Source organism: Manis javanica, chromosome 6 (assembly GCF_040802235.1).
Source record: "Manis javanica isolate MJ-LG chromosome 6, MJ_LKY, whole genome shotgun sequence".
NCBI classification, from domain to species: domain Eukaryota; kingdom Metazoa; phylum Chordata; class Mammalia; order Pholidota; family Manidae; genus Manis; species Manis javanica.
The window spans coordinates 100,846,018-100,872,281 of NC_133161.1; the positions used below are offsets into that span (position 1 = coordinate 100,846,018).

At 41.7% G+C, this 26,264-nt stretch overlaps 1 protein-coding gene across 2 annotated transcripts in view; it reads left to right on the plus strand.

The window, feature by feature from the left end:
* VWC2 (von Willebrand factor C domain containing 2) overlaps positions 1-26,264 on the plus strand; it is a 147,188-nt gene that overhangs the window by 22,397 nt on the left and 98,527 nt on the right. For both annotated transcript variants that reach the window (XR_005054378.2, XM_036992924.2), the window contains exon 3: positions 9,282-9,411. Coding sequence is in view for 1 of the 2 variants with exons in the window: in XM_036992924.2 (XP_036848819.1) it covers positions 9,282-9,411 (130 nt within the window). In the remaining variant the exon portion in view is untranslated. The remainder of the gene's footprint in view (positions 1-9,281; positions 9,412-26,264) is intronic.

A 26,264-nucleotide genomic window follows, 5' to 3' on the forward strand; every position in this document is an offset into this window, starting at 1 on the left:
ATCAAGGTGCCACCGGGGTATGGTTCTGCTGAGGACACTCTTAACTTCATGTCCTCACATGTTGGAGAGAAAACACAGAGTGACCTCTCTCCCCTGTGATTTAAGGGCCCTGATCCCATTGTGAGGTCCACTTTCATGACCTGATCTGACCCTAATCACCTCCAAATCCCAAATCACGCTCCCCCTCCCCCCCCCCCACACTCACACTAAGGGTTAGGGCTTCAACAAGTGAATTTTGCAGAGGCACAAATATTCTGTCTGTAACCAGAGGCTAATGTGCTTTCTGCTATAATGTGTCAGCTCAGTGCATTCACCAGGTCTTGCTCTTCAGCCCAGAGGATGTGGTCCTCCACATTCACATCTTGGCTGTTCGTTCGACTGTTTTGCCACCAAATGACACACACTGTGTAAACACTGCCAGCATTTTCCCCTCAGAAGTCAGTTCCTGCATGATCTCTGTTAATTTGTAGGAATTATTCACAAGGGGATTTGAAAGGCTTTAGACTGGAGGGTCTTGCCTGAAGGGAAACCATAAAAAAGAGGAAGTTGCTCTTTGGTGTCTGAAAAGAAAGCCTCTGAGCTGTGGCAGGTTCTCAGACTGTTGTACTGTTAATCTGTTGTGTGGTAGGTAGGGTGTTTTTCTTACTGAGACCAGGAAGCTGAATGCTTCTGGGGACAGTTCTTAATTAGGTCCCTTTTTGTGCAAATACATTCTCTGACAGAGTGGAAAGACCGAGAACAAAAGAAAAGATATTTTCCCCAGGGAACATGAAGCATTTCTGTTGCTACTGGGCCAGAAGCTTGTGCTGGAAGCTGGAAGGTGGCTGTAGATCAAGTTCTTTTCACTTTGGGAAAGAATTTGCCTTCTCCTGTGGAGGGGAGGCTGCAGGGCACTAGGGTCTGGAATCCTCTGTCTGGCCCTGTAGACCAGACAGACACAGGCTGTGGCAGGGGTCTCTGTGTGTGGGTCCCTCTCCCTTCTGGTTTGGAGCCAGAACTTTGCAGTGCCTTGGACCACTTCCAGCAGACAGTTTCAGCGAGGAACCTAAAGGAGGTTTGGGAAAAGATTTATTTCAAGGAAACTGTTGAAAAGAAGGTTGTGACCTGCATAGCATCTTCCAGGCTTCTTGCAGGCAGTAGGGAGAGGCAGGTTAAAGGAGGTAAGGACTTACTGCATAGGTTTTTGGCAGCTCACCATACCTGTAGGTGTTTTCGACTCATACGAAAGCAGAGTAGAAAGGCATCTCTCCTGCATTTCTCTCTGGCTCCAAAATAACACAGCTCCAGGTTATCAGAAGCTACTAAGACTTGGTCATTAAACAGAAGGGGACCTGGTGACTTCCCTCTAATTGCATCACGCTTACAAGTGTGGCGCTGGGCACTTTTGAAAGACGACTCATCAGCTGGAAGGACACTTTCGCCATCTGGTGATGAAACTGTGGCAGTGACTTAGGGAGGCTGCTTGTCGTCCAGGGCAAGGAGAGGCTGCTGTTAGTGAAGGGCAGTTTTAGTTCGTGCCTCTGGCTATTTCATTCTTAATTTGAGGTCATCAGAATAGTTGCATAACAGCTCAAGAGATGTAAACAAAGCTCAGATGCATAAAACCCAAGATAATGTTCTCTAGTTTTAGGACTATCCTCTTAGTTCTGCAGCTCCCACATCTGATGGGGGAAAGCATTTGTTCTTATCAATTGAAAGTTTCTAAGTCTCTTTGGGAGTATCTCAGTCTTTTGGAGCCTTACGGTCTCAGGGTCTCACCCCATTTGGGTAATTATTGAGCATTTCAGGATTTCTCCCACTTCTTTTTATTCCTCCTGGTGTTAGGAAAATAGATGTGAGCCAGCCAGGTAGAGAGAGAATTACGGTCAGTAAAATTCACTAAAAGGGATTTAAAGAGTTAACCAGTTAAAACTAAAGAGCCAGAAAAGACTTGTTGAATTAATGAGTTAATTAGTTGAAGCTCCAAAAGCCAGGAGTAAGTTGGAATGTCCAAATATTCCCCAGATAAAGAAAAATATCTGAGCACAGCCCATGTCTTAATTGTGTCAATTAAATAATGTCATTGTAAGATTTACTTTAGCCTGCTAAAAGGCCCAGTTTATTCTTTAACTTAATCTCTATGCTGTTTTTTCCTCCTCCAGCCCCTAATCAAGTAATCTGCAATCTGGGCAGGAGATGAGCATCATGATTAATTTAGCAAACAAGCCCAGCTGTAAGGAGCGTAGTACAAACAGGAAAGATTCCATCTTAAAGCTAAGATTGCATTTGAAAACCCAGGAAGTTTAAGAAGTAAGATTCTTAGCATACAATTTAGCAAACTGACAATAACTCAGCCCGCCTTGGGGGCAGGGCAGGCAGTCTTGATTGATAAATTCCCAGAGGGAAACTGCTATCCTGGGGAGGAACCAGATCAGTAAATTTGTTGGGTTAAGGTAACTTTGCAGAATAAGCTGGAGGACTGATAATAGAAGAGGCTAATATCTCTCATCAAAGATAAACATCTTGGGTCCACTTGACAAGTCCACACTGCTAGCCCTTTGTCACATTCCTGAAAATATGCTTGGAACCCCCAGCCTTTCAGGGTGGGCTTTTCTCTGAGGTGGCCTGCACTTGCTAAGTGTGTAGCCTTAAATAAAACTTAAACCTTCTAGTGCCTCTTCTCTGAGGGAGCCCACACTCCCCTTTCTCCGATTGCGCATATTCTCTTTCTTTAAATAAAACTTAAACCTTTCAGGGTGCCTCTCCTCCCTGAGGTTGCCTGCACTTCTTTTCTCTTTAAATGCGTGACTTTAAATAAAACTTTTACTCTGCTTCACTGATGTGTCTCTGCCCTTCAGTTCCTTGTTGAAGCAGGGAGAAGAACTGAGGAAAATTAACAATGCCCCCCTAACACTGGGACAATACTGGGAAGTCCAGAGCCTCTCGTTGGGAAGGGCATCTTGTCCCCATGACATCTGCTCTGCCTTGCCCCTGTGTAGAGTCAGGCCTGCTATGTTGAGGTAAGGCAGGAATTTGCCTTTAAAATTCTCAATATGCACAAGGCTTAATTAACATCTGTCATTCTTGCCATTCTGTTAGTTTTTCTTTCATACATTTTGTCTCAACTCCCTGGCCAGCCTGAGCACTAAGGAGCATGAAGGGTGTTCCTCTGTATCTCTCCCTGGCAATTCAGGATTCCTTAAGGTAGTGAGCCTGTGGGATTGCTCAGTGGAGGCTGGATGATGGGATGGGACCCAGGAAGGTGATGCTTGGTATCATGACCCAGGACCTAGGGGTTTCTAGTACCCCAACTGCAAGGTGGATGTGTCCATATCTCCTATCTTCAATATTTGGATTTGAAAAGAGGTTTATCCGTGTGTGAGTCCTCAGCTACTCAATATAAATTTTAGCTATTTAAAGCAAACAATGACACAGTAGAACAGTTAAAAAATATGTGATAGTCAGAGCATGGTGTGACTTCCATTCCCTGGGCCCAGGACAGCTTTGCTGCAGAATCGTCAAGTTCTCCTTTCTGATCTCAGGCTGGGCACCAAGCTACTCCATGTCCACATTCCTTATGCACTGTTGGACCTTCCATGAGGTCACTGTGTCAGCGTTTATACCATTCTAGTCTCTTCTCTCCCATTTGTGGATTGAACGTGTAATCCACATCGCCATCCCTCTTGACGGAAAGATCTGTCTTTATCTCCTTTCCTCCAGGGTGGGGATCTAATCCTTGAGCAGCTGGTTATGAAGTATCCAGCAGCTTTCCTGAAGCCAGGTTGTAGATTTCATTTTTTAGGTTTTTATAGTGTGTTATGCAAGTTATTTCTAGCTCTTATGTCTTCCCAGCCACTTCTGTCTTGACTCATTCGATGTTTATTGAGCCTGTTCAGCATTTTGCACAGGGTCAGTCATGGTAATAATCCCAGATGTGATGGAGGTGTGGCCCGGGCCTTAAGTGGCTCTGAGTCTAATTGGCCACTCACCCGTAGACTGGGATTAGGGCTGTCAGTGACAGAGACTGTGTGCTCCAGGCCAGTGTGCCTGAAAGGATTCAGCGGGTCCTGGGAAGGAAGGGAAAGATTAGGGAAGTACAGATTTCAGTGTTTCTCTTTCTTCATGTTATTCTTATGTTATGCCATGGCAGAATACAACAGATTGAGGGCTAGAAAAATAAATGGAGTATCTCTGTTTATGGATGAAGCAGAAATGGGGAGAAAAGTTTATCTGATGTATGTAGAACAGTTTTAATTGAGAAAGGTCTGTGCTGAAGCAGTTAACTCACACTTCTCTTTCTGCTGTATTTTAAATTAATCCCATCTGTGAAAACCCTATGATTCCTTGGGAAATTGTTCTGAAATTTCCACACCCCTTTGGTTGGCACCTCAGGAAGCATCTGCATTCAGCCTGGCATGCTTTCTGGCTACCAGGAGCCAGTGTGTTTGGCAGCCCTGGAGTTTTGTAGCACCCACTACAGCAGTTACAGAAGAAAATTCCAGATTGGAACATAATGGTGGTCACCATTCAGGCAACAAGATTCAGGTGACATGACATCTTTTACTTCTCAGCCAGGCCAATGGCCTTTTCCGGCCACAAAGAACAGGAAGACGTGTCTAAGTTGGATTTGAGAAAAGCATGTTGGTGTCCACAGGTGGGTGGGCATCTGAGGGATGGCAAGGCAATGCTGTGGTGGAGTCAAGGTGGAGCAGGAGGAACGTTCTGGAAGTGAGTCTGTGCCTTCCAGAGTGGACAGAGATTTGGGACATGACAAAAGCAGGATTCACATTCAACCTGCTTTCTGAAAACTTGAGAGCCTGGTTCTCCTCATGGCTATAGTGATTATGATCACAGTTATGAAATCACACAAGGCAAAGCTTCTCACAGCCTTATCAGTTGTACCTGAGTACATTAATGTAAAATATATGTGATAAAATATGATGCTGCATACTAGTCATGCCGAAGTGAAACAGCCAGCCTGTCTACCACTTACCTCATTCATACAGACCTTGATGTGTGAAGTACTTGATGTAAGCAATTTGCATTTCTGTAGGCCTCATGTTACATGTAAGAATTGTTACACTTGTGAATTATATTGCCTGTTCCTACTTAACTGTTCAGAAGTAGATTCAGTATTTATTTTGCAGTTTTTAACTGCCTATGTACATGTATATGTGACATGGATGTGTATATAATACTGAGCATTAGAAGGGTCCAACTAATTATGAATTTTCTCCTTTAAATTAATATTTTTCTTTAGCCTCTGTTGTGTGCATTGTATTTATAGTTGCTTCTTTGAAAACATGCTCAGGTGTGTGTGTTCTTCATCATTTTGCTTTGGGTTTGAGGGTAAATTTTGTAAATCCACTTCACAGAGCTGCCGTTTGTAAGGCAGAGTCACTGTGTTGATGGTGGAAGCAGTGTGGGCGAGAGACAGGACGGCCCCCCAGAAACCCTGGGCCTGAGGCCAGTGCCATGTGCTTGCCTCACCGTCCACCAGCCTTCCCAACCAGCCCTGCTGTCTTTCCTGTCCTCACCTTCCTGAAAAACATAGCAGTGGTGCTGCCCATCTGGCCTCTGGACTGGGCCAGATGAGTGAGTGACTCAGGGCCTGTGGTGTTCTCATTCCCAATTCTGGGAAACCATGTTCTTCTTCATATAGAACAACTGCTGACTACTCCTCAAGTACTCTCTAAGCTTTGCATCTAAACTCTAGCTATACAAAACTGGATTTGTAACTGGAAGGTTGCAAAGAATGGTCTTTTTCTGTCATAAGGCATGCATACAAAATGCAGGTCGTGATTTGCTAACAAGAGGTACTATTATTGTAAAGCCAGGTTGTCCCTAGTTAAATTTCTTTTGGGAAAGGATAACTTTGCAGGAAGAGAAAGGGTTTTCTCACCTGGCTGCAGAAACCTGTCTCTTAAGTTCATGTTGCTGGTTGTGGATACTGTAATGCACTGGCCTGCTTGCCTGTGGGTTCCACCAGTAGAACAAAGGGCTCAGTTATGGCAGGGCGCCTTTTGGTGCTTGAGCTGGTAGGTGAGGACACTTCAGTTTGGGGAGTGACCAGGCCTGGTGGCTTGAGTTGGAGCAGCACCTCAAAAATCTAGAGGCAGGCAGGCCTTCCACAGGAGTTGGCTTCCTGCACCTGCCACCATGCGGGTGGGGTCCAGCCATGTGTGGGGGGTGGGGTGGGGAAGTGAGCCAGAAAGAGGGTCACTGTGGCCCAGAATGCCTGATGACTGGTGATCCAAGCCCTGGGTGGAGGTGGCAACCCTCATGGGGGCCTAGGGCTTCAGCTCCGGGTCTTCCTGGCAGCCTGTCCCCTTGGCAGGCAGTGCAAGGAGCAGAAGCTGCCCTCCTTGGTTTGCAGACATACCCACCCATACCCATCCAGGGCCACGGTGTGGAGCCAGGGTATAAATGGGGGTGCAGGGGTGGGGTGGGTCCAGGAGTTGGGGAGTAGCTGGCCTGTCACGCCCTTCTCTGGGACTCAGTGACGGAGTCTGTGCAGCTGCATCTTCCCTAGCCAACTGCCTAGCTCATGGGGCAGCTGAGTTTTTGTCATGGTGGTGGGGTGGTTTTGAATGTGGCAGCACTTATGCACCATGAGTGCTGGGGGAGGCACAGTAGGAGGAGGCTTCTCAGAGGCAGGGACCAGCTCCACTTGTGCTGGTGCCAAAGAGGGCTTCCCGGAGGAGGAGACCATGTGTGAGCAAGTCTAAACCAAAGGGAGCCAGTCAGCAGGGGTCCTTGCTGGGAGCCAGGCCCGGAAAGCCGGTGTAGGCAGGTGGGCACAGTGACTGGGGGCTGAGCTTTGCAGGTAGGAGCTTCATTGGGTCTGTGAGGTCACAGCAGGCCTGGTGGTTAGTTGGGTGAAGCCGAATGAGTCTGTGACCAGGGCCAGACCCTCAAAGTGTGGCCCAGGGGCCCAGGAGGGGCCACTCCAGGCCCTGGGACCAGATGGCCGCAGGAGACTGGAGAGTTCTAGTGCATGACCTGGCCTGAGAAGGGGACCTGGAGCCCTGTTATCAGATGGGGAGCTCTGACTTAGAACCACCAGGAGACCTGTGACCATCCTAAAGGCCTTTGCCCAGGTGGGGCATGGCTAAGGCAGAGCAGCTGGCAGGTGAGGCTAGAGAGGGGCACACTCACAGGGATCCTGACTTAGCCATGGCTCAGATTCTGAGAAAATCTCCAAATAGTTGAATCAGGTTTTCTGAATATTTGGTGATAGTAAAACTCACAGTCAAATTTTTTATAAAGTCACAAAACCTCTAAGAAAATAGCCGTTCCTCTGTGTGCACCATTTGAGCTGTGCTCTGTGGCAGGACACAGTGAGGTTTCAGATTCAGCAGCAGCAAGAAATGTTTCATTTCCAGGCTAGCCTTGGGCCACCCGCCTGCTGGGGACGCTCTCCTGGAGGGGAAGCTGCAGCCCTGTGCCCAGGGACTGCAGCCCTTCGCACTTGCTTGTCTCCCTGGAGGCCTCCCTGCAGCCCATCAGATGACTCCTTCTTGCCTTCTTTGAAATCCCCAAACCTGGTGGTGCTTTTTCCTGCCTCCCTGCAGTACAGCCTGGTGTGGTGGGGGGTGCCAGGCCGTGCCCCTTTCTTGAGGACAAACCCTTATGATTTCTGACCCTCTTGATCCTTTCTGACTACCCTGCCCTCCAGTGGGACTCTCCTGACCTCCCCTGGGATGAGGATCTGGTTGCAGGCTCTGACACCCGATGAGCCATGTCTCTTGCAACTCAGGGTCTCTCGTAAAACTGCAAAGCCTTCGTTATCCTGCTTGCTGAGTGAATCCACCCTTGGCACGAGGATGCCACAGGCTGGAAGGGGGGTTGGTAGGAGACAGCAGGCGATGAGCACAGGGGCAGCAGCAAGGAGCAGTGTTGTTCATGGCAGCAGAACAGCTCCTCATGCCAACAGTGCTTCTCAAAACGTGCCTTTATACTGTATAAGATTGATTTCAACTTCTAAGGCTGTGTTGCAAACCAGGTCAAGATTCTATGCTGGGCCACTCTGAAGTTTTCCCCTTTGTTTTGTTATTTTCCAAGTACGTACACATGCACCCAGATAAGCTTACCTCCTGACTGCCACACAGACTGACCATACTCTAGTGCCTGAGAAACATGCTTTTACATACAAATTGAGCTCTTGCTTCTTGAAATAGTCAGGCCATTTGGTGGAGATTTCTGTTGGTGTTCCTGCCTTGTGCAGACAAAGGAAGCATCCACAGGTGCCTCTGTGCTCCTGGCCTACAAGTGCTGCCTGAGTTACCAGCATCCTCTGCAAAGTCAGGTGGGCCTCCCTGCCTCAGGAACTCTGACAACTCCCACCTCCATCGTCTCTTACAGCACCTGTTTGCAGGTCACACCTTCTTCTGATTGCTGGGTCTGCACATGCAGCCAACCCTCCACTGCTGGTTTCCAGAGAAAAAATCATCCACCCACATCATGCCCTGTGTCAGTAACTCTGGGAGGATTCAGTGCACAAAGTACAGTCTTTCCAGGAATGGTTCTTATGCTTCATTAGAATGATGCCCAAGGTAGATTCTGGACCAATGGCTGGAAAATGCAGGAGGCAAGTCAAAGCCCAGCCCATAGACATTAACGCTGGGTGATGGCGTGACCCACAGAGGCCTTGGGTGACAGCAGACCTGCCACAGACTCTGCAGTCAGGGGTCCTGCCTCAGTCAAGGCGCCTGATGCCTCTGAGGCTCAGCTTCCTGTCCGTTCCAGGGCTACCCATGTGGTAGGTGTGTGTTAGGCTCACCATGAGCGTTTGATAAGGTCATATTCAGAGAGCTCCTGACAGGCACTCCTCGCCTCACTGCTCTCTCTTCCTCTCCCATTTTGGCGGCTTAACTCACGTGTTGGGAGTGTTCCAGGCTAGGCTGGTGGCACTTGGCAGGGCTTCTGGAAAGAGGTTCATCTGCTGAGTGGTTGGACAAGAATTCACTATGATGTATCATTTATTTAATTTTTAAAGGAACAAAACCTTTCTTCAAAAGAAAGCTTAGAAAGAAGCTCAGTATGTGGATCACTAAGATAGCTGCTCCACTTGGAGCTGAGGGGCAGCAGAGAAGCCTGTGGCCTGGTCATAGGTTCCCACCCCTGAGCCCCTGCTGAACCCCAGAGGCGTGGGTCCACAGCCTGAGTACCCCTGGGCTGGGTACTTTACATTCCTAAGGCACCTGGATGGCCTCACAGAAAGCATGGGGCAAGAAGTACTTGAGTGTGTGATAAGGATGTCCGGAGGTGCGACCCTGACCATGGATGTGCTTGTGTTCCAGGTGTCCCCGTGTGAGAGATGCCGCTGTGAAGCCAACGGGGAGGTGCTGTGTACAGTGTCCGCGTGTCCTCAGACCGAGTGTGTGGACCCCGTGTACGAGCCCGACCAGTGCTGCCCTATCTGCAAAAATGGTACGTGAAATGCACACCCCTGGCAGGGGGTGCCTCCCACCTGCCGCCTCCCCCACCCCGCCGGCCTGCACCGGTTCACGCTCCCTTCAAGGCCAGGGCAGATGTGTGGACGAGAGCTTTAGTCTGTGTCCGCACACCGTCACAGGCATGTGTACCTGACTCTGGCCCAGGGCATCCGGGAGCTGTTCTATAGCAGGCACACTCTGTCTTCCTGGTGTCAGCCCCGGGCTTTGTGGATGTTAAGTTCTTTAGGGAGAACTTCAATTTCCACCATTGAGGAGAGTCACTTATTTTAATTTAACATTGTACTTGCAAAGCAGTTTCTCTCGTTCCAAGACAAATCAAAAATGCTAGTTGGGCTCGTTTACTTTTCATTACTAAGTGAATTAAACTTCGAAGATAATTGGATATTTTTCGTAAGCAAATTGGGCAGAAAGAGAACCCTCTCTTATTCCCAGTGAGAGCTCATGGTAGATCAAAAGCCTTGTGTGCTTGATGAAAAAGTAATAGCAGGATGTCCTTGATCATTATGTATAATGGGAGAGTGTTTCCTCATCCTGAAATATACCTGAGGAAGCGCAGTTCTGGGCATTGCACTCTAAGAGGGTATTTGGCAAGAGCTTGTTCGGGCAGAATGGGCTGAAGGGTCATGACTCAGGAGGGCAGTTCGGGGGAGCCGTGAGTGTAGCTTGGAAGAGCACTGGCTCTGGAGACATGAGCACATCTTTGCTAGGACTAATAGAAGAAGAAGCCTTGTGGTTTAGGGAGAGGAGAAGCAGGTGGGAAGGCTGGTGGCATCTGGCTGGGGTGTGGAGAGTAGTGAGCCCGGCAAGGAGCTGAGCGGGGGCTTGTGGTCTGAGCTGAAGTCATAATGGCTCGTGTCCAGGCTGCAGAGGCTGCCTGTGGTGGCAGGCGAGACAACAAATAACCCTATGAGTCAGTGGTATTTAGTGAATGGCTTAAACATGGGTTGCTCAGATTTTTGGCATCTTAAGTATCCAATATATTATGTGTTTCTCTTGTCAATTATGGTAGGAAACAGGCTTGGGCATTAGATCATCAGGAAGTTCTCCTTTGGATGTTTACAAAAGGTGGGAAGGCACAATTTCAATCCCTGAGGATTTTTTAATTCTTCAGATTTGTAAGTTTCAAACCTACAGAAAAGTTGAAATAATTGTGCAAGGAACAGTTGTACACCCTTCACGGTATTTACATATTGTTAACAATTTGCCATGTTTACTTTCTGTGACCTCTGTCTTTATCTTCCTCGCTGCCCATCTCTGCGTAGAGCCCGACACTATCCATACATTTACTCCTTCGCTCTTTCCCATGATCCACACAGGATGCCTTCTATTAGACTAATGCCAGCCTGCAACCTCCTGAGTAAAATTCAAGATTTCTTCATGGTTCTTTCTGCCCTTAGGCAAAGGATCCAGAGTCAGAGAACTACATTTAGGAATTATTTGAATCCATCCTTCATCAAAAGTGGATAAAATAAAATTTTACAAAGTTCCATTATTTATTTCTGTTTTTATTCAGTTTTTGTCATCAAGACATAATTATAAGCAAAAAAAAAGTTCGAAAGTAAAATCTGTATAGAAAGGTATGCTCAGACCTTCACAGGATGTTCTAATATTGCGCTGACAGCTTTGAGAGAGAGGAGGGAGTTGTTGCACTGACAGCAGACTTCTACGTGCTCTCCCGTTGCTCTGTCCTTTCAGAAACAGCATTAGATGAAATTAGGCAGGAGTTTGGGCTGGAACTTTATTCTCAGAATGAGAATGAATATGGTTTTTAAAACTAGATTCAAGAAGGCTTATAGACTGCAGGAGGATTTGTATTAAACGTTTTGACCCAACCGAAGCATTAACAGCTTCTTATTTTAAGAAATACAACTAGAAGTAAATTGAAATGTGTCTAATCATGTAAGTACTATTAAGTCTTTTTATAAGGTATTTGCTAGATAGAATTTGGCTTTCAGCTGTCATTAGCTGTAGGGTATTCTGACCTCGACAAGTCAAGGTGTGCTTGGAAATCTTAGGAAAAGATTTGCTTGAAAAATGCAAACAGTTTCTATCAGAAATGAATGCTCTGTAATAATTGATTTAGATTAGTCAATAATTTATGGTAGTACATTCCTGCTGTCCCCACACAAAAAAACAATGTTTCCATAAGAAAAAAAAAAACCACACATGCTGGATAGATCACAGATCATAGGGTATCAAAAACAATGCTACCTGAATTTAAATGCTTGGATTGACTTAGTATGGATGGAATGTAAAGGTTTTAACTCTTGATCTCAGTAAACAGGCCTTTACTCTCACTCGAATGTCTTGACCTGTAGCATTAAATAGCGCTTTCTCCTGACAGAAGGAAAACTACAGTTCACTTGCATGCTGCCAAAGTCACTTTCATCAAAGGAGCCAAAGTTTAAAATCAAGAATGCCTGGAATATAAATGATCACAAGTCAAATACATTAATATGTTCACTTGATATATTCACTTTGTTGACCGGTAGAGATGAATCTCCCAAGGACTTTGTTTTGATAAAATGGGTGGTTGTGCAGCATTAGTTTTTGTTCTTGTTCGTCCCAGTGATAGAAACATTAAATGTTCTGCTGACTTTAAGCTTTCAGGTTTTCTCTGGTGATGGGAGCACCTACTGCTGAGCTTCACAGCGCCCACTGTATGCAAGCCCCTTTGACTTACATGTACTTGTGAACAGTAGTGATTTGAAGGCCTCCATTCTGCATGTGTGTACATTATCTTACTTCCTGCAGGCAAAGGATGGGAGGTGACAGAAGTAGGACATTGTTGTTGAAATAGCAGTGGGCAGAGGGGCTCGGTAGGATTGGCTGTTTCTCCAAGGTGGAATATCACACCCAAGGGGATATGCTGTAAACCAAAAACACAAAATATAAAGATTACATATTCCCTGATGTCAGTGCTACTGGACAGTCAATATCTATAGTTTTATTTCCACAAGGAAATAAGTATGTTTTTTTTTGTTGGGGGGATGAAAACTTCATGTAATTTTTTTTTTATCTTAATGCTTTATTTTTTATAAGAATGTCCTCATTGTTGCATTTTTTAAAAATACTCAAAATGCTTAAACATTTTGATAAAAAACATGTTAGAAGTTATCTCATGTTTTTTTTTTTTGAGAGGGCACCTCATTTATTGATCAAATGGTTGTTAACAACAATAAAATTCAGTATGGGGGGGTCAATGCTCAATGTACAATCATTAATCCATCTCAAGCCTAATTCTCGTCAGTCTCCAATCTTCTGAAGCATAATGAACAAGTTCTTACATGGTGAACGAATTCTTACATAGTGAATAAGTTCTTACATGGTGAACAGTACAAGGGCATTCATCACAGAAACTTTCGGTTTTGATCACGCATTATGAACTATAAACAATCAGGTCAAATATGAATATTCGTTTGATTTTTATACTTGATTTATACGTTGATCCCACATTTCTCCCTTTATTATTATTATTATTATTATTTTTAATAAAATGTTGAAGTGGTAGGTAGATGCAAGATAAAGGTAGAAAACATAGTTTAGTGCTGTAAGAGGGCAAATGTAGATGATCAGGTGTGTGCCTATGGACTAAGTATTAATCCAAGCTAGACAAGGGCAGCAAAACATCCACGGATGCAGAAGATTTCTCTCAAAGCAGGGGGGGTGAGGTTCTGAGCCTCACCTCTGTTGATCCCCAATTTCTCACCTGATGGCCCCCCTGCGACTGTGCCTGTCTTAGGTTGTTCCTCCCTTGAGGAATCTTACCCGTCTCTGGCTAACCAGTCATCTTCTGGGGCCATACAGGGAAATGTAAAGTTGGTAAGTGAGAGAGAAGCCATATTGATTGAAAAGGTTAGCTTTTTACTTCTTTGCAGATTTATGCCCTGTGGCTTCTATGTCCAGCACTTGTCTCGAGGTATCTTTACCACTTCATGTAATTTTTTTAAGAAAAACATTGAGACTTCAAATTATTAGAAGCATTTGCATGGAAAATATTTGAGAAGCATTGACTAAGAACTAGTTCTTTATTCCCCCCCATGTATTTCAGAGAATAAGATAAGATCATAATTAAACCACATGCAGTGAGTTGGACAAAACCAAAAGGTGTGTGTGTGTTTCATATCATGATCCTTCTCACAAGGAAAAGTTTACTCCCATATGGCTTCACCATTCAATCTTTCCAAAATTTTTACCAAAGAAATAATACCGATCTATGGAAACACTTGTTCTTTATTTAAGGATAACATGATCTTTGTCCATAATAAAATATAAAGGAAATTACAGATATCAGAATTAATCCTTGATTATAGCAATCTTGTTTTACTAGGTCAATAAATAGAAAAATCAGTTATATTTCTGTATACCAGCAACAAACAAATAGAAATGAATTAAAGTACTCTTTTCAAGTAACATCATACATACCAAATACTTAGAAGTAAATCTGACAACACTGGGCAAGATTACCACACTAAAAAATCTTAGAGCTTTATTGAGAGAAACTAAAGAAGTCCTAAGCAAATGGAAGGATGTACCATACTCATGACTGGGAAGCTCAGTTACATAGGTATTCAGTCTGCCTCAAATGAACCTATTGATTCAGCATGATTCCAATAAAATAATCCAGTGATTTAGTGTGTGTGTATGAAAATACCCATCTGATTCTACAATCCACATGGGAATACAAAGGTTAAGGATTATCACGTGAGCTATCAAAGAAGAATGCCAAAGCTGGAAAATGTACACTGTGAAAGTCTGTGATACTGTCTCAAAGATAAAAGCCCTGACAAATGGGAGCAGAATAGATGCAGAACAGACCCAGGCATAAAAGATGACTAGAAGTATGATTAAACTGGTAGTATAGTACAGTGGGGAGAGGGCGATCCTTCCAATGAGTGGTGCTGGGTCAATTGATAGCAGGATTGAAGATAAAAGGTATCCTCACTCCTAACTCTCAATGTAACAACAACAACAAAAAAGTTCCAAATAGATAGCATATATAAATATTAAAGTTAGAATAATAATGCCCTAAAGGAGATCATCTTTATGATTTTGAGTAGGCAAAGATTAAAAGGACACTAAAAACACTAACCATAAAGAAAGAATTGATAAATTGGATTTTATTAAAAGTAAGAACCTCCACTCATCAAACAAAACTATTGTTATTGCAAAGCAGCCCACATATTGTGGGAAAAATATTATACATATCTCTGACATATGACTAAATTCTAAAACATCAAAACAAGTGGAGAGATAAAAAAAGGGAGAAAAATATAATAGGAATTCCCAGATCTCTTTGGACCTCAGTGCCCTTCTAGTTCCACTAACCAGAGAGATGTTTCTTCACTGAATGTTAGGTACCCGGCTGCTGTCATACACTACTGCTTCCATAGCACTACAGTTCTGTGATAGCTCCTGTTCCTGGTGCAGAGTCATGAGAGGAAGAAAAAACAAACAGATGTCCTGTTTCAGTGGAATTAAATTAGTATTAATCTGAAGTAGATTGTGACAAATTAAGATGGCATATTTTAATTCTTAGGATACTCACTAAAAGTAAATTGACAAAGGAATTATATATGACACCCTAAAAATATTTATTTGACTTAACAATGGCAGTCAGGGAGGAACAAAGGAATAAAAAGCCAGGAAACTTGTAGAAAACAAATAAAAAATGTGTATGCACTGAACAACAGAGCCCCCACAATACATAAAGTAAAAATTATAAAAATTCAAAAGAGAAATTTAAACTTAAAATCATTGTAGTTGGAAATTTCAACAAGCTATTCAATAATCCAAGAAAAACTAAACAGAAAATCAGCAAGGATACAGAAAATTTGAATGACACTGTCAACTAACTTGACCTAACCAACATTTGTAGAACATGGTGCCCAACCATCGACTGTTGGCCACTCATCAGTTATTTTCTCTTTGCCCTGGTATCTTTTTAAAGTTTATTTAAAAATATTATGTATTATATATTTTTATAAACTCTGAAATCTCCTGAAAAGCACCAAGTATAATGCATTTGAAAATGCATCAAAATCTCACAATGATCTCATTCACGTCTAAAGACTCATAACTCCACTGCATGCTTCTCTAATTAAATGTGGCTCTGAGAAAATGTCCAACAAGAGAGAAAATGAGCACCTGAAAGTGTTTCTCAAAGGGTGGTCCCTGACCAGCAGTAACAGAAACAGGAACTCCAGGGATGGGGCCGCCAGGTCTGTGTTTCAGCAAGTCCTGGAGGTGACTCTGCTTGCTCAGCAGGTTTCACCAGGGTGCGCCCTGGAATCTGGGGTCCCAGACGAGCACAGTACCTGCAGAGATCTGGGAGACCTAGTGACCTTCATTCTTCCAGCAGCTACAGCCCTGGTCCTGGGAAGCTGAATCACAAAGGGGAAGAGTCTAGAATGACTCAGAAGTATAGCGCTTGAAGGAGGCAGAGAGGTATCTACACTGCAAGTGAAGAATAAGTCAAGCCTGGTTTGTGAGAAGAGCTGGACTTGTACATCATGGACACAGGAGCTGGCATACAGGGAGTCTGTAAGAAGCCTTGAATCTGTGCCGGGTCTGTGGGACAGTCACCCAGCTCTCACAGACAGGCAGTATATACTTAGAAGGGTCTCAGCTTCAACAGGCTTAATTAAATTTCACAATAACAAAGGAACCACCCTGGGGTTTGAAAAGGCAGTCTCTGAGGAAAGGTGAGATGATGCATATTCCAAATTAGCCATAGGAGTGAGTCAATGGAAATTTAAAAATTTCACTGTCTGTCTTTTTAAAAGACTGTCTTTTTAAAAGACTGTCAATATTTTTGACAACTCTATTGAGGTATGTTTTAAATATCATAAAACTCACCTATTGTAACTACCATTTAATGATTTCAGCAGTTATTTAATTGATAACATCATAGCCATATAATTAAACATTCCATACCCTCAATAAATTCCTCAGGCCATTGCAGTTAATTCTCTCTGGTCCCACCACTAGGCCACCACTGAGGGCATTTCATCAATTTACCTTATCTAGACATTCCAAAGAAATGGAATCATACAATATGCAGTCTTTTGCAACTGACTTCTTTTATATAGAATGTTTTCATCCATGCTATTGTATATATCATTAGTTCATTTCTTTTTATTGGTGAATAACAGTCCATTGTGTGGATAATGGACATGTTTATCCATTTACCACCTGATGGCATTTGGATTATTATTTGTTTTTTTTGGCTATTAAGTTTAACCTTGCTATAAACATTTATATACATCTTTTTTTATGGCTATATGTTCTCTGTTTTGCGGAATAGAATTCCAGGATGGAGTTTCCAGGACATACAGCAAGTTTTTGTTTCATTTTTTAAGAAAATGCCAAACTGTTTCTGAACTGCATGGACCATTTGACCTTCCCACCAGCAGTGCTTGAGGGTTCCAGTTTCTCCACATTTTTGCTAACACTTGGTATCATCTATCATTTTTATTAGAACTATTCTAGTGAGGGTATACTGGTATCTCATTGTGCCTTTAATTCTTATTTCTCTAAAGACTAATGCGGTTGAATATCTTTTTATGTGCTTTTTTTTTACCATTTGTTTATCTTCCTTGCAGAAGTGTCTATTCAAACCCTTTGCCCATTCTTTATTGGGCTATTAGTCTTCTCACTGAGTTGTATGAGTTATTTCATAAGCTGGATATAAGAGCTTTATCAGACATGATTTATAAACATTTTCTCACAGTCTGTAGCTTTTATTTTCATTGTCTTAATGGTGTGTTTTGAAATGCAAAAGTTTTTACCTTCTATGACATTTATCATTTTTATGCAAAGCCAGGAAGATGTTCTATTTGCTTTTGTATGAAAGCTATACAATTTAAGCTCTTACATTTAGATCTGTGATTCATTTTGAGTTAATGTTTGTAAATGGGGTGAAGTAAAGGTCTTCATTATTTTTTTTTCTTTTGGCATGTGGATACCCAACTCTCCCAGCACCATTTGTTGAAAGACTATTCTCTCCATTGAAATGTTTTAGTACCTTGCAGAAAATAAATATGTAAGGATTTACATCCTGGATTTATTTCTGTACTTACACTTCTGTTATCATATATGTCTCTCCTTGCACTAATACCACAGTGTACTAATTATTATGACTTTATAATTTGTTATAAAATTGGATAGTACAAATTCTCCAACTTTATTTTCCAAAATTGTTTGGGCCACCCTTTATATTCCATATGAATTTAAGATAAGTTTGTCAATTTCTACAAAAAAAGTGTGTTGAAATTTGTATGGGAATTGCATTTCATTTATAGATCAATTTGGGGAGACTTGTTATCTTGACAATATTGTCTTCTACTCATGAAATATTTCTCCATTTTTTATATCTCCTTTAATTTTTTTCAGCAATAATTTGTAGCTTTCTATATACAAATATTGCACTTCTATTATCAGATCAATTCCTAAGTATTCTATTCTTTTTGATGCTATTGCAAATGGAATTATTTCCTTAATATCATTTTTACTGTTCATTGCTGGTGGTCTACTGATGGCTACAAAAAATAATTTTTTGTATATAAATCTGGTGTCATCCTTATTACTTCTAATAGCCATGTGTGTGTGTGTGTGTGTGTGTGTGTGTGTGTGTGTGTGTGTAATACTTGGAATTTCCACATATATGATCATGACATCTCTGAATAAAGGCAGTTTTACTTTGTAATTTCCCTTATCATATTATCATATTTCTTTCTTTATCTCTCACTCTCTAAAGATACCACTGTATAGAAGATAATAGTGGCAAAATGGATATTCTTGCCTTCTCCCTGATCTTATTGGAGGAATATTTAGTCTTTCACCATTAAGTTTGATGTTATGTATTAGCAGTGGATGATTCATAGCTGTCCTTTTTTGAGATGAGAAATCTCTCTTTTATTTCTACTTTATTGAGAGTTTTAATCATGAATAAGTATTGGATGTTGTCACATAACTTTTCTTCATTTATTGACACCACATTTTTCTTATCTGGATTTCTAATATGACATATTACATTAGTTGATTTTTCAGATATTAAACCAACCTTGCATTCTTGGGATAAATCTCACTGGGTTATAGTGTTATATCCTTTTTATGGTGCTATATTCAGATCATTAATATTTTGATAAACAACTGTACATCTGTATCATGAAGGTTTTATTTGTGTGCAGTAGTGCTTTATTTTTGTGTGCAATACTAGTTTAATTTTTGTGAATGATATCCTTTTCTGGCTTTAGGACCAGAGCCAAAATAAAAACAAAGAATAAATTGAAAAGTGTTCCTTCACTTCAATTTCCTGAATGAGTTTGTGAAGGATTGGTGTCATTTCTTCTTTAAATATTTGATAAAATATTTAAAGTGAAGCCATGGAGACCTGGGCTTTTATTGGTTGGAAGCTTTGAATTACTAATTTGAATGAATTTTTTTAGAGAATTCAGAAATGAACTGAGTTAGTTTTTGTAATTTGTGCTTTCCTGGGAATTTGGCCATTTCTTCCAACTTGTCTGATTTGTTTGTATAAAGTTGTTAATATTATCATCTTATTTTCCTCTTCATTTTTTAGGGTCAGTGGTAATGTGCCCTCTTGCACTCCTGAATTGTCTCTTCTGCTTTTTTGTCAATTTAATACAAGTTTTGTCAATTTTATTGACCCTTTCAGAGAACCAAGTTTCAAAGAACTAACTTAACTTGGTTTTATTGACTTTTTCCTAAGCTTCTTTTGTTTTCTATCATTAATTTTTGCTTAAGTTTTTATTATTTTCCTTCTTTTACATGGTTGTGATATTATTTCCTTAAGGTGGAAGCTTACGTAAAAATTTGAGAGCTCTCTTTCCTTGACAGGTGTTAAAGCTGTTAATTTTCCCTTTAAACACTGCTTTAGCATTGTCCCACACATTTAGATATGTTCTATTTTCATTTTTATCAGTTCAAAATATTTTCTAATTTCTCTGTGATTTCTTCATTGGCACATGGTTCATTTTGGAAGGGTGCTATTTAATTTGAAAATATTTGAAAATTTCCCAGATTTCCTTGTTATTGATTCTAATTGAATTATGTTGAATTCTATTATATTCAAAGAACATACTTTGTATGATTAAGTCCTTTACATTTATTAAGATTTGTTTTCTGTCCTGACATATGGACTACCCTGGAGAATGTCCACCTGCACTTGGAAAGAATTTTTCAGTGGTTGGACACCATGTTCTACAAATGTTGATTAGGTCAAGTTAGTTGACAGTGTCATTCAAATTTTCTGTATCCTTGCTGATTTTCTGTTTAGTTTTTCTTGGATTATTGAATAGCTTGTTGAAATTTTTCAACTACAATTATTTTAAGTTTAAATTTCTCTGTTGAATTTTGACAATTTTTACTTTATGTATTGTGGGGGCTCTGTTGTTCAGTGCATATACATTTTTTTTTTGTTTTCTACAAGTTTCTTGGCTTTTTATTCCTTTGTTCCTCTCTGACTACCATTGTTAAGTCAAATAAATATTTTTAGGGTGACATATATAATTCCTTTGTCAATTTACTTTTAGTGAGTATCCTAAATGGCCAAGTTAGAAAATGTTGCTACGGATATTTGTTCTCAGTCATCCTATACAGCTCATCATTAAAGATGGGCAGCAGATTGGACCATAAGCTCTCTAGCAGCCAAAGCAAAGAAAGCGAAGTGTAATAAACATTACCTAGAAAGAGAAACACACCACAATTTTCTTGGCATTGAGGCCCAGAGCAAATAACTTCCTAGTGAACAATTTCACTACAAATAATACATAATTTTTTTAAGTGTAAAAGCTTTATCCAATTTCTGTTAGCATTTCCCAACACAGACCAAGAACTCACCTCCAAAGTGCTGACATACTTCTTCTCCTGTGTCTGCAGTTTTACTTACATTTTGTTTTTGTGGGATTAATGATTGAGATGGATTTCCATTAATTCTCATCAAGCCCAGAGAATATCACTCATTCATTCTCTAGGGAGGCACGTGTGTGCCCCATGGTGCTCCTCATCACTTTCTCAGCTAAGGTCAATCTTGGGTTTGCAGTTGCCTGTTCTGGGCTTAGATCTCCAGTGTTTCCAGAAAGACTCATATAGCCCTCAGACCTCCTCATTTCTGACAAGTTAAAGCAAGGGGTGGATAGAATTTGATGTCTTAAATCCAGAAACCCCTCCTGAGATCTTTGAATTAGCAGCAAGTCTTTGTAAATTACTGAGTAGGTTACCATGGCATTTTTGTTGTAAACATTGGGGCAGAATCTTAAGTTTTAAGGTAAAAAAAAGCCAAGTTAGACACAGACTGCCCCAAAGTTCTTCTATGCCATAATTACGATGTAGTACCTTTCTGAGTGAAGGTTGCTTCTGAACTTCTAGGCAGGAAGTTCGGCATGGTCTTTATTTGTCTGTTTCCTAAAGTCAAAGCAATTTGGCCATGGATTTCAGACAGACTTGGGACTAAGGTCACAGTCTAGTGTCCACTGGGCTTGGCCATTCCCATTTCACACCACACCGTCGAATGTGCTGAGAACCAGATCTGGATTCCTGTCCTCTCTCTTGCCTGTTTATAAATATGTGTGTTCAAATGTCCTCACCTGGAAACCTTCCCTGGTATGGAAAAACCTTCTCTGGCCTGCTTTTGAAAGCAAATTAATTCTGCTGTTGGTTTTTCTCAGAGCCCAGAGCCCTAATCACACTGTATTCTGAAGCAGGAATTGTGGAGACCCCGTAATGAAACATGCATCCCTGAACATTTGGTTCTCTTTTTAGATTTTTGGAAAGGAAGTGTGTGTGTGTGTGTATGTGTGTACACATGCACATGTACATTGCTTTTGTAAAACTTTGGGGCACTTATTATTTACTTTACTGTGACTACAAAGATGAGCCAAATCATGGTGCCTGCCCTTCATGAGTTCATAGTCTGGAGGGGAGGTAGTCCTGTAAATAACCTGCGTCTGCTACTTCACTTGAATTTATGATGAAAGCAGTGAGGGAGTAGGAAAGAACCTGAGCAGAAAAGCAGCGGACATCACCATGTGTACGGCTTTCATTTGCTTTGAGTTCTTTCATTAGGATAAATTCTCACTAGAGAGATGATTAGGTCAAAAGATTGGAATGCTTTTATGATTCTGATGCATATTTTCATGTTGTTTTACAGAAGGTTGTACAAATTTATACAGTCTCTGGTTTTATGATAACCTTGCCAACCTTTTATTAATATAACTTTTAGAAAATGGTGGCCATTGTTTTAATATTAAGTACCTAACTTAAAATTTTCTGATGGCATTTTTTTATATTGTATTATACTTCCCTACCTGCTTAACAAATTAACTTTGAACAGAACTTAAATGGTTCTTGATGTCTGAAAGTCATGGATGTGAAAACCAATTACTGGACTGCCCCGTAAGACAAGGAGGTGTTCAGATAAGAGTTTCATCAGGTAACTTGGTTTCTCAGGAACTTGTCTGTACCTGTAAAATGGATGCATTAAATATAGCTGCACCTGGGGATGTTTTGTGACAGTTAAGTGACAGGAGCATTTTAGCAACATAGCTCAGAGACAGAATTTCCCCAGAGTCAGGGTGAGGTAGTGAGAAATGTGGCTTTGAGGAGAACGGGGGACATGAAGGGAATTTGGGGGCTGGGAGCAGAGGTAGGAGGAAGGCGGGAAGCAGGAAGGTGCTCTGGCCTGTGGGCTGGACCATTCTGCAAGCCTGAGGTGGAGGAGAGCTGGGCCTGCGAGGCAGCAGGAACTGGCATAGACCCCCTCAGGCAGGGCTTTTAGCCATGTTGGGGGGCAGATTCCCTCCTGAGGCCTGAGACTTTATGATGGTAGTGGCAAAGTTACGTCTGTCTGACCTAGAGCAGTTATTCTGGTCTGGGGCTTAGAGCCCTGGGAAGAGCAGGCTGTGGGCTATGGGGGAAGACAAACCAGTGAATGCTTACTGTTCAACATTTGAGCATCAGTATCAGACCGAATTCCTTGAAGAAGTACTTGGAAAAGACTGGCTTCTTGAAGCTAGGCAGGTGTGACTTTCCAGAGGACTCCCTGTGGCCTTGTGAACATGCTTATCCTCTTCAGCTTCTTCACCTGCAATGTGCATGATCTTCTACAGGTGCCAAGCAGGCCCATTGTGAAGATTAACCACCTGAGTGCCTTCTTCTGAGTCAAGACCCAAGGCTTTTCCAGTCATTGGCCTCCTAGGGCTCTGCTTCAAGTTGTACTGCTTAAAAGCCCTACCCATCACCAGATTTTCTTCCAAAGAACCCCTAAATTCATGCCACAGACACAATGACAGTTTGCCCAGCCTTAGTCAGGCAGATGGAGGCCACATTTCCAGCTGTACTTCATAGGCAGGGCCCTCTGTCCTCCAGCAGATTATCCATTCAGACTTCTTTGCCATTATTCATCTGTTAAATGCCACTTGGTCATTAAAATAGTGGTCCAAAATATCTCCAGCTGTGTCTTCAGAAAAAAGGGAAATCAGTTGTCAAAATATACAGTAAAGCTTCTCACCCAAGGGGGCTGATAGCTCCACCACTCCCACAGCGCCATCAGTGGTGCCATTACCAGCGGCGCCCGGAATCTCACCCAAACACTTACGGGGACTATGTCCTGGTGGGAACAGGCTCTCGGGGCAGACAGTGTGAAGACAAACAGCCCCAGGGATGGGTTGCCCAGTCTGTCTTCATCTCTGGGAAAATGAGCCAAATAATATTCTTAGCAAAGACTTTCAGTGGGTGTGTAAAGAAATGTAAAATACCCTCATTGTTGATCAGAAGATGCAGCCTGCTCTCACTCTAAGAGAAAACCCACACCTTTTATTTGTCTTTTTTGGAAGATAAACTTCAGGTGTAAGAGAACCCATTACCCCAGGAGTTATCCATAAAGCACCAGTTCTGAAATTGCCTCTCATCTTTTCTAAAACAAATGCCTTGGTTACAATTTGATAATCCTGACAGCTGCAAACTGAATTTATCTTTAATCACACATTCACTGAGTGTCTACTGAAAGCACATCAGCCGGTCACTGGGTAAAGCACTATTATGTGGGAGAGAAACATCACCAACTCTTAATTAGGAGCACTCAAAATTTTCAGATAACTGTAGGCCTCCAAGAAGTGGAGTTATTTTAACCTGTGTTATAACCTGACTTTCATAACACTGGGCAAAAAGAGCAGTTGTTGGAGCAACTCCACCCTCCTGAGGAGCCGACCATGGGAGGGGCAGGGGCCCATATTAGATCCACCCTGAGAGCACTGGCTGCTGGGGTGCATCTGCATCCAGGACCTGTCTAGACAGCAAGGCCAAAAATGGGAGGACACTGAGAGCAGGCACATGGGGCTACCATACAGGGCAGGTATTCTGGACCATTACAACCATTCCTCAGATGTGTTCAGATGCTGGGGAGCCAAATTCAGAGAGAAGCTGGACCAGATGTCCTGAAGAACCCATGCATGCTAAAAATCAATCTGTTGCTCTTTGACATCAATGCACACATGTCTCAGACATCATTACGTGGCAATCCATTGTGGGTGTGCAGCAAAAGCAATGTACTTTTCTCTGGTTTCTGCACATGTTTTCTTGTTTTTCCTCTTCTTATTTATATCAGGAAGTCATTCTGTAAATTAAGAAGATAAATACTCATTCTTTGGAGACCCATAGAGAGAAGATCCCAGATCACTCTCACCTGAAGTGGAGGGAGAGACACAAAAAGTTGAGGTGTGGGACCTGGGAATCCCGGAGAGCCTGGAGCCCCCTGCAGGGTTGCTGGCTTTGGTCCCCACCAGGGCTGCCCCCCTCTATGCCACAAAGGGACATACATATCTGGGCCTCGCTTTCATCATCTGTGAAAAGTGAAACAAATCAGATAAAATGGGAGAGAATACGTCTACACTTGCATTTACAAATTAAATATATGTATACATTGTTTAGGCGTTAAGGGAAACACCTTAGCAAATAAAATAAATGTGATTAATATTTATAGAATGTCACACATTGCCCCCGAAAATCTCGAATTCATTTATCTCCTAATCATTAGATTTGTGAGAGACCAGGCTTCCCCTTTGACTTTGAGAGAGTGACATGGCAGGGTCCCTGAAACCCTGGAAGGAAATCTCATCTCTTCAGGTTGTATAATAATTTCCTGACCCTCCACACCTCAGCTTCTCTGGGCTCTGACCCACCTGGAATGACAGAAACATCTCCCAGAGAACTGCTTCAAACCCAGGATCCGTGAAATGATTATTGCCAAGGCAGCCTGACGTTATACACAGCATCAGTATAACGCAGATACCAGGTCTGCTTCCCCCAGGCCCCATGAGCAATGAAGAGCCTGCAGGAAGGGCTCATTTATTGAAATTGTGTAAACAGAGGGGGAATTTGGGATATTTGTTTTGAAGATGTAGGTTTTGCCCAGTTTAGTCTTACTTTAGAGGGAGTTTGTAGAGAATGCAAACTTATTTTTAAAAATGATTAAAGTGAAATCCAGGTTATGCAAGGGCATCTTTTACATACTCACAAATATTTCACTAGTAACGTTTTGTTCACAAATTCTACTCAAACAGAAAAGGATTTGATTTTTGTCTTATGCCTGTTCACGTGCATATACTGGGAATACAGACAGCTCATCTCACTGAAACTGGCTCTTTCCCATCATGTAAAAGTGAAAACAATGCCTTTACAGCCCCTAACTCAACTGGCAAAAAAGTGATCATTGGAAATTACCAAAAAGATGGCAATTAATGATCATACCCCAAAGAAGCGGTACAAGTATAGGCTGGGGAGTCTGGTATGACAGGAGTTCTGAGAAGCAGGCAATCGGTGTGGACGGAGACAAACAGCCCTGCAGGCTGGAGCCGAGCTTGTGTTCCTCCCAGACTGGAGCCTGAATAATGACTTTCTGCTTTGCAACCAATCATTTATTAGCAATAGGCAAAAAAAAAAAAAAAAGAAATTAGGAAGAAAGTGAATATTTAGCAAGTCTTTAGTATTGATTTCCTATTTCTCAAAGCTATTGATGAAGAACTTGTAAGTTACACAACTTTGGTCATTATGGGGTCAGCAGTAAATTCACTCAATAGATAAAATTAACTAGAAAGCATAAATTTACTTAAGCATCAACTTCTCATTCAAAAATTAGTAGTAATTTTAAGGAGACTGCCTAAAAGAAGGACTTAACATGTATGGCAATAGAAGGCATACTTACCTGTCACATTCTGAGCCATGAAATCTCATTGAGAACCACTTTAAATTAACATCACTTAAAAAATAAATTCAATTCCCCAAATCAAAGCAAAGCTTTTGGAAATTAATATCATCAAAGGGTTTTAATCTAATGTGATTGCTTATTCTATTTTAGATGCATTTAAAAAAGTTGAAAGTAAAATTATTTTTTGACTGCTACTATGAATAAAATTTTGGCAGAGCAGAGCATCATTATAAAAACATGATCTTAGTAACTTGAAGAACCAGTAGAGAAGAAATGCATTTGAAGTTCGTTGTGCTACACATATTATTCAAAATTGTGTCCACACAAACTGTGATACCCTAGAAATAAATATGGATGCTGTAATTGTCAAAAAACTTTAAAGTGCTCTTCTAAGCATGTCTTTTCATGAATAATAATAATGAAATATTCTCACCTTGGCAGTAGGGTGTCTTTTGTCAGTTGGGTTTTCCCTAGAAAGGCTGAGTCTTGGAAGATTGACTGAGTGTCAAACCTAAGTACCTAACAACAGATTTTTGGACATATTTTTTTTGTAAATGAGCTCTCTGTATTTTGGCTGCATGCTTCTTTCAAAATCAGTTGGA